We start from the raw sequence: 9,180 nt of genomic DNA on the forward strand, positions 1-9,180 counted from the left end.
GGCTTTCCTAGGTAAAGATAACACTACTGAGCCAACTGGAAGCAGGCTTTACAGTTTCATAGTCCCTATCTTTTCTCTGAAGATTCTGAAGATGTGTTAATTATGGGACAAAAGATGCAGTCTACTGAGTTATCTCCCTTTGGCACAATGGAGAGAATGATAGTGAAGTCATTAGCGTGGCATTGTGATGAGTCAGAGATATTATCAGTATAAGCAGTCTTTAAGAATGGGAGGATGATGGAGCCAAAAGCCAGTCCTTCTCACTCTGCTGGGGGGAACCGACCTCTAACATCAGAAGAGAGGAATGAAGTTACACAGGAGCAAGAAAGCTCTGTCATTATAGGCTGTGAGGTCTTCTTTCTTGGAAGATTTAGAAATATCTTCTTAAGATCAATGTCTAGAGGAAGAGGATAGGCAAAGGACTTCTCTTCAACCCTTCCTATCTTAACACTGAAAGGTATTGTTTGATGGTGACTTATGTAGACACAAGACAAAATAGGATGTTTTAGCTATTGCCCCACTTACCGAGGTCAGCTGAGGGTCCAGAGTGAAGCCTGAGATTGAAAGAGGGAATCTTTACATTTGTTACATAGTGGAAGGATCCTCACGACTGTCAAGGACAATAGCTCAGGAAGTCACCTATGTTCTCGTGTGATCTGGCAGCCCTGAGCACAAACTCTCATCATTACATCAGGGATAAAGAAAAAAACAACAAAGGCAAACTCTCATTTCACAAGTGGAGACCCCGAGGCCCAGAAGAAGCAAGTGACCCATGGCTAGTCAGTGTCAGGACTGAGCCTGTGTTCCAGGGATGATATGCTACTTCAATCCAAGGGAGTTTTCTGCAGTTGAAGATATTACAGAAAAGAGGGGCTGTAATGCCAGAATCAGATGATAATGGTGATGATAATGGTGGATATCCCTCCAGTCCCAAAGGAACAGGACTCACAAGCTGGGAAATACCTAGGACCAAAGTGAATCATTATAATGCTTATATTGTAACTACAGCTTATAGAACACTTGGTATTGATTTCTTTGCTCATAACATTTGTTTTAACCACCACATTATACATGATGGGCCTATGTCTCTACCTACACTATACAGACAAAGGAGGGTGATTGCCTTTTGAGGTTAACTCATGCAAGTGTTGGGAATGTGTTATTCTGAGTTGGTGTTGTCCTCTTTCTTTTATTGACTAATTGGGATAGCTTAAGGCCCATAGGGCCAGGTCATTGAACACATATCATGACTCTTCCCTCCACCTCAAGAGAAATACAAGCTGTATCAGCCCTTCAACTAGCCAGTTATAAATCCCACTGTCCCAAAATGGATGGAAGACCTAAATGTGAGACAGGAATATATCAAAATCCTAGAGGAGTACATAGGCAGCAACCTCTTTGACCTTGGCCACAGCAATTTCTTGCTAGACAGGTCTCCAAAGCAAGAGAAACAAAGTAAAAAATGAACTATTGGGACTTCATCAAGATAAAATACTTCTGCACAGCAAAGGAAATAGTCAACAAAATGAAAGACAACCAACAGAATGGGAGAAGGTATTTGCAAATGTCTTATAAGATAAAGGGCTAGTATCCAAAACCTATAAAGAACTTATCAAACTCAACACCCAAAGAACAAATAATCCAATTGTGAAATGGGCAGAAGACATGAACAGACATGTTTTCTCCAAGGAAGACATGCAAACACATGAAAAAATGCTCAACATCACTTGGCATCGGGAAATACAAATCGAAATCATGAGACTTCACACTGGTCAGGATGGCTAAAATTAACAAGTCAGGAAAAGAGAGATGTTGGCAAGGATGTGGAGAAAGGAACTCTCATATACTGTTGGTGGGAATGCAAGCTGGTGCAGCCACTCTAGAAAAAAGTATGGAGGTACCTCAAAAAGTTAAAAATAGAGCTATCCTACGACCCAGCAATTGTACTACTAGGTATTTACTTGAAAGATACAAATGTAGTGAAGGGGCACCTGCATCCCAATGTTTATAGCAGCAATGTCCGCAATAGCCAAACTATGGAAAGAGCCCAGATGACCATCCACAGATGAATGGATAAAAAGAAAATGTAGTGTATATATATATATACAATGGAATACTACTCATCCATCAAAAAAATGAAACCTTGCAATGATGTGGATGGAACTAAAGGGTATTATTATGCTAAGTGAAATAAGTCAATCAGAGAAAGACAACTATATTATCTCACTCATATGTGGAATTTAAGAAACAAAACAGAAGATCATATGGGAATGGAGGGAAAATAAAACAAGCAATCAGAAGAGACAAACCATAAGATACTCTTAATCATAGGAAACAAACAGGGTGGCTAGAGAGGAGAGGTTTAGGAGGATGGGGTAACTGGATGATGGACATTAAGGAGGGTACATGATGTAATGAGCATTGGGTATTATATAAGACAGATGAATCACTGAACTCTACCTCTGAAACTAATAATACATTACATGTTAACTAACTGAATTTAAATTTAAAAAGGAGAAAAAACTCATTGCCCTTGGGAGGACCCTGAATTCTCTCCCAGTGATGTTTGCCAGGGTCAGAACCACGTGTCTGCTTGCCCTCTGGGATTCTGGCCCATAGGAGTATTGTTTAAAAGGTCTGACTGTTTGGGCAGAAGGAAGAACCTTGTTTTTCTTTCTTTCATCACTTGGGAATTAGCTTGATAAGAATCTCATGCATACCAATGCTGCCCTCACACTTCTATTAAAGGGCACACCTAAGGCAGGAATCCATAGCATGCTTGTATCCTGGAGCAGGCAGGATGGTGAGGAAGTGTTTGAGCAGGTGAGAACAGAATCCAGGAATGCATGGGCTGTGTGCAGACTGGATTCATCCAAGTAAAGACCCTCCAATCACCTTCCAATTGATCCATTTGTCTAGAAGCTTATTAACAAAGACCTCACTTGAGTCCAGATATGCTCCACACATCAAACTTGTATCCTGGCCATTCACCATGGACTTCAGTTTCTTGAGTATCCAAATCACAGCACCTAAGGCTACCTGAGCTGAATGACCCTTCTGAAATGTAAATCTCATCAGGTTCATCCTTTGCAATTGTCCCAATTGTCCCTGGTCAAACCTTTCAAAGAATCACAATTCTGTTTTTAAGTTAAATGGAATGTATACCTTCGATACATAAAGCTGGCACATTATTCTACAGCAGAAGGTAAGAGGGAGGCCCAGAGTGTTGTCTTCTCAGGTCTCCCATCCCAGGCAGCCCAAATAGTTTAAAATACCAAAGGATTTGTAGCATTTTAAAATGTGACTCAAAAAATTTAGGGTCCCTCCATGTGTTGATAGGGGAATGATGCTGGAAAAGGAAGGAAATTAAAATGTATTTCCAATCTACTATCTGTCAAAAATTATCTGCATTATCACAGTAAAATAGCTCTATGAGTTTCTTATTTTTAATCTCATTTTACAGATTTAAAAGAAAAAAATGAGGCTCAAAAAATATCGAATAACATACTCATGGTTCAGATGCCAGTATCCTGACTCCAAGACCTATCTTCCAGACACCATGATGTGTAAAGACATGGAGTTGATGCAGTAGACAATGGGGACAGGCATGGAAAGTGGCTAGAAGGGCAGCCACACAGAGTAGCTCATACTGCCCAGAGAAGTAGCTCTTGGAAGAGCTGATATCTGAACATCCCTGACAACAGGGTTCCGAGGAATATAATTTGGAAACCTTTAATCTACAGGCTAAAGTACATATGCCAACAAGTAAAACTCTAATGTTCTGGGCCCTTCCTTCCTTTCTGTCTAGCTAATGTCCCAATACTATGCTCTTACCAAATATTATGTTCACTCTTTTTCCAGAAAAGATCATGCCCTACACATCTCCATGTCTCCACCTGTACTCTTCTTCTCTCTGTCTAGAATGCTAGCTCCCTGTCAGCCTTCTGCTGACTCCCACTGTTTCTGAGCTTCAATCTTTTTAAATCTGTAAAATGGGATTAACAATAAGAAACTGATAAAATTGATGTATTCTGATAGTGCAAATAACATGTTTGATGGGTGGGAGATTGAGAATAAATTTTAATTCCCTGTCTTTTCCTCGTATTATCTCACTTGCATCCTAAGACAGAGAAATATCTTAATCTCTGAATTCACAAAACCCTGCACATAACCATCATTCAGTAAATAAACGTCTTTTATGTGATATTTGCAAAGTTACTATAAGAAAGGCATTTTTGAATAAATAATTTTCCTCATTGAACCAGTGATTCATTGATGTATTGGATCAATACAATAGAATAATGTTTTACAACCTTTAAAAATTATTTCTAATATTTTAGTGGGGGCCGAGCAGGGAAAGAGCATAACGTTGCCTATCCCGGCTGATCTGGGCTTTAGGAGCTCACATTCACAGCTAGGAGAGATACAATTAGGTGAGTCACATACATACACAATGCTCTACTAAGGGCATAACAAGACAAGAAGTTAAGTAAGTAATTTCCTCTGTCAAGTGATATTGACTAAGTAGACTAAATGGAGTTGCTACCTCATAGTGTGACTTACCTTCAGATATTCCACATCCTCAGATACACACCAGCGATCTCCTCTTTGTTGAGTTCACTCCCACTCTGACTCCCAGATAAAATAACATTAGGGAAAAGAAAAACCAAGAAAGGTGGCACTTGGGCTGAGTGTTAGTTCCTTGGAGTTCTGATGCTCATAAATGCAAATATGGACTTGATTATGCACTGAGATGATCTGGTTCAGTATCCACTGAAACCCACAGGCAGCAGCAGAGGGGAGCCAGAGCCCTGGCTCCACTGCAAAGTTCTTGAGGCTGGTCAGTATGGATGACTCCATCTACTGCATGTGGTTGCCTCTGGCCTGGCCTCCTGAACTACTCTCTCTCAAGATGTAAAAGGAGAGAGACCTTTGTTTCAACCACAAATAACTCATTAATTCAGAAATACTTTTTGAGCACTTACAAGATGTCAAGCACTGTGCAGGTGCTGAGAAACATGGAGATTTCATCGTATCTAGGATGAGTGATAATGAAAAATAAATACAAGAATGGTGTTATAGGAATATGGGACATCATGACAGCATTTCACAAGAAAAATTAATATAACCATATAACCAAGGCTGAACATACAAGGATCCAGAGCAAGGTAGCAAGGACAAGCATTAGAAAAGAGGCTGTTTCTCTTCTAACACGGAGATGATAAAGAATGATTGCAGGCATAAGTAAGTAGAAGTGCCTTACATTTGACAGCTACTCTCTGCCCCTTGGAGTAGAGAGCAGTATCATCTATATAGAAGCAAAAAGAGTATTTGGAAGGTTCCAGAGAAGAGAAAAGGCATGGTGTGTGTGTGTGTGTGTGTGTGTGTGTGTGTGTGTGTGTGTTGAGCATAGAAAAAAATATATGGAATCACCAAGCAGTGTTTGGGCTCAGCCTGAGTGAATGGTCATGATCTTATCATCCTGCCAAGCTGCCAAAATGCTTTTTTAAATTTTGTTTTCATTTTTATAGCAACTAGGCATAACAGGGAGGAGTCAGCCATGGTTGGGGTTTTGTTAATCAAGTGCATTAATAAGCCAAAGGAGCAAGAAAGTTTATTATATTGATAAAAAAAAGTAGTTGAAATTATAAACTAAGCAAAATGGGTGGGAAGTGGCTTGAAGAAGGGATTCCAGTGGACATGGCCAAGCAGGTTGAAAAGAAGGGATTAAGGTCAAAGAAAGGGGTGCCTGGCTTCCAGTTCAGGCACTGTACCAACTTTGAGCAGTCCTCTGTTCTCTCTGGCACTCAGTTCCTCATTTATGCATAGAGTGTAGGTACTGGGCTGAAATCCTTTCCATCTGGGCCTTTCTATGATGCTATATTGTTAGTCAATGTCTTATGCACTCTGGGATCTGAATCAGTACTGATCCAGGGGTACTTAGATTATTGATTCCAACTTGTTATAGAGCCTACATAAACTCCCATCTATGTCCTGGGTTGATCCAACATTTGTAGCCTTAGATTTTCATCTAAAGCTTGCATTGGATTCCTGGGGAATCCCTAAGTTTAGTCCCCAACCATACCCATTGTAAATTCCCTTGTAGATCATGAGCTTCTTATCTTTATGGAAATAATTCTAAGTTTTACAGAGGGAAGGGATGTTCTGGGAAGATATTCATGAAGATCCAGTGGTGACCCAGTATGACAAAGTGGCAGAATGACAGAGCCACAAGAATGTGGGAAGTTGCTATCATAACTACCTGGTTGGGAAGAGCTTTCACATCATCATGGCTCATTCACTTTATTTGGGTGTAGGATGTGTATAAAAGGCCTCCTCACTTTGCTTCACCTATACATTGCTTTCCTGACTTTGAGAAAACAAGGTAAGTGTCCTTACTGATCTGATGGCAGTTTGGGGATCACTGGGATTGCCACAACTCAGCTGAATGGGACAAACCACTCCAGGTTGGAGAGAATGGAAACTAACTGGTAATTGTGGAAAGATCAGGTTCATGGAAATCATCAGGTGGCTCAGAAGTAGCAATCCCAGAAGGGATGAATGCTAACTGAGATTAGGGTTGGGGTGAGGGAAGCTAGTTTGTAAGACAAGAGATACCTACACAGGGCTGAAATAGAACTGAAGACAGAGCCCATGATGTAAGAAAGAAAGAAAGAAAAAAAGGTGGTGAAAAAGACAAGTGGTGTAACCACGGACTCAGGCTAACCAGGTGGTTTATAGAATGCATAAATGATAGCATGTCATAAAAATAATTTAAAGCTTTAGAAACTACCCAACTTGCTGCCTTGGAAGTCAGGAGTCTTGGAAGAACCAGGACAGGTAAGAGAAGGTGTTACCAAATTAGAATTGGCCCCTGCCTGATTTCTCCTATGCCAGGAACGTAGGGCTTCTCCATTGTAAAGATATGGATCCTGGAGCTATAGGATCAGTTACAGAACTCAGACTCTGGAGAAAAATAGTGATACAAATAAAGTTTATAGTCACTGAACTTTCAAAATATCTGCATTGTTTTTTAGAGTAACTGAACTTTTGCCAAGATGTCCTGCCAGCAAAACCAGCAGAAGTGCCAGCTACCTGCCAAGTGCCTCCCCAAGTGTCCACCCAAGCGTCCACCTCAGGCCCTGCAGGCCCCACAGGTGCCACAGGCCTCAGCTCCATGTCCAGCTCCCTGCCCAGCCCCTTGCCCCCCGCCTGCCCCTTCCTGCTGTGTCCCCAGTTGCTGTATCACTGGCTTCAGAGGCTGCTGTTCTCTAGGGTCTCATGGGTTTCCAGGAGTCTGTCTAGGCCAGCCCCAGCCTTCCAACTGCTGGGAGAGGGAGCCTTCTGGGTGTTCCAGTTTTTGCCATAGATTTGGGGGCAGCTGACCTGAAGGTTTTGAGGAGCTAAAGATCCATAGCCAAGGATGAGCCTGGAGTTGACAACTTTCCTTACTCTCACACTATTCTCCATTCTCCTCCTAAACTAAGCTGCCTAGATGTATACCTAGGATTCCTCTTTTTGCTGAGAACCTCAGACCACTTAGCCTTAGCTTTGGTTCTATATCAAGAAGACCTGAATGCTACAGAAAACTCTGCTTCTCAAAGCTTTGTCAACATGCAAAAATAAAGCCTATCTTCTCTACACTCTGAGCTTCTTGGTGTTTGTTGATGCCTCCATCCTCAGCTCTGGGGAGCTCCCATTAACCTGGATTCTTTTTTTTTTTTAAGATTTTTAATTTATTTATTAGAGATAGAGAGAGAGAGAGAGAGAGAGAGAGAGAGAGAGAGAAGCAGGCTCCATGCTGGGAGCCTGATGTGGGACTCGATCCCGGGTCTCCAGGTCTCCAGGATCACACCCTGGGCTGAAGGTGGCACTAAACTGCTAAGCCACCAGGGCTGCCCTAACCTGGATTCTTCAAATAGAACCCACAATGAGCCAGCCAGATGGGAAGTTCCCACCAAGGGAGGTCCTAGACCTGAGCCATTTGAGAGGAAAGATCCAGAGGGGAGTAATGGGGTACTCCCAAAATATCAGTGACCCTGTTCCACTGCTGCTGCTGTTCCACTGCTGCTCTGCTCCCCAGCCCTGAAATTTAGCCTCCAGATCCTTCTGACTTGAGAGAATCCCATACTCAAGAAAGAAATGGGTACTTGTCATTTTCGGATCTTACTTCAAAAAGCCACAACAAATATTCTCCTTGAGCATATCTCACTACTTCTATTTACACAGGAGCCAGAGTCTACCCAGTGACCCAGTTAGCACAATTCTCTTGACAGACTTTTAATATCTACCCTTTGTGGTTTCTTTTCTCCTTGTATTCAATGGGGCAAATGGCAATGTGCTCAGAGGCAAGTTCTTAAAGCTCTGTCTTTTCTAACCCAACAGTGGGCCATAAGCAACAGCAATGCTTGTGCCCATCCTCCAGGCCTAGGGTTCTTAGCCACAGGATCAAGACACTGGTGTCTTGCAGCCAGTGGGAGACAAGGGATGGAACCCTTGTCCATGGTCTGTACCCCAGAAGTCACACATAACCCAGACCTTAGATCAACCAAGCCACAGCTATGTGAACAACGGGGCTCATGTGGTTGAGTGAGTCTCACACGTGAATGGAATCTGCTTAGTGTGCTTTAGCAGAAGAGATCGAAGGCCCTTGCTCTCACATCAAAATAAATTATTAAAAGTCATGGCTGGCCAGGGGCATCCATGTTCACTGAGAGCTTTGGGTTTTAGCATGAAGTTGGACCTGATCACCTTCTTTTATATTCCAATCAACCCTCAGTCTGAGGGAGAAAGTTGTTTGATCAGTAGTTTTCAACCTCTGACAAAGGCAGCAGTAGGCTTCTAGAGAGGTATTTCAGAGCTTCTTGAGCAGTCTTTGAGAGGGAAACTGTGTGTGTGTGTGTGTGTGTGTGTATTTATTTATTTTAAATACTGTGATAATATTCAGCATGCTTACTTAGAAGTGTTAAATAACCAGTGATAAATGGTAACACCTTGGAGTTCATCAGGCTTTCCAGGCAATCTGGGCCATTAACACAACTAACAAATGTCAGAGCAAAAATGTTGTAATAAATTAGTATGCTTTTAAGGTCTTGGTCATATTTATTGATTTAAGGGGAAATTCTTTCCCCCAACATTCTAACTTTATTTTTTGAAATAACATCCTCTATCTCAAACTCA

The 9,180-nt window shown here is 41.7% G+C and overlaps 1 protein-coding gene across 2 annotated transcripts; it reads left to right on the plus strand.

Moving 5' to 3' along the window:
- Positions 1 to 222: 222 nt before the first annotated feature.
- On the plus strand, positions 223 to 7,643 carry LCE7A (late cornified envelope 7A). 2 transcript variants are annotated; one of them, XM_049096032.1, is made up of 2 exons: positions 223 to 3,205; positions 7,038 to 7,643. In XM_049096032.1, the coding sequence occupies exon 2, from the start codon at positions 7,059 to 7,061 to the stop codon at positions 7,383 to 7,385; it is 327 nt and encodes a 108-aa protein (XP_048951989.1). In that variant the 5' UTR covers positions 223 to 3,205; positions 7,038 to 7,058; the 3' UTR covers positions 7,386 to 7,643. The 2 variants fall into 2 exon arrangements, with proteins under 2 accessions (XP_048951989.1, XP_048951988.1); XM_049096031.1 differs by having other exon boundaries at positions 223 to 457.
- Positions 7,644 to 9,180: the final 1,537 nt, after the last annotated feature.

This window comes from Canis lupus, chromosome 17, assembly GCF_003254725.2.
Source record: "Canis lupus dingo isolate Sandy chromosome 17, ASM325472v2, whole genome shotgun sequence".
Lineage (NCBI taxonomy): Eukaryota > Metazoa > Chordata > Mammalia > Carnivora > Canidae > Canis > Canis lupus.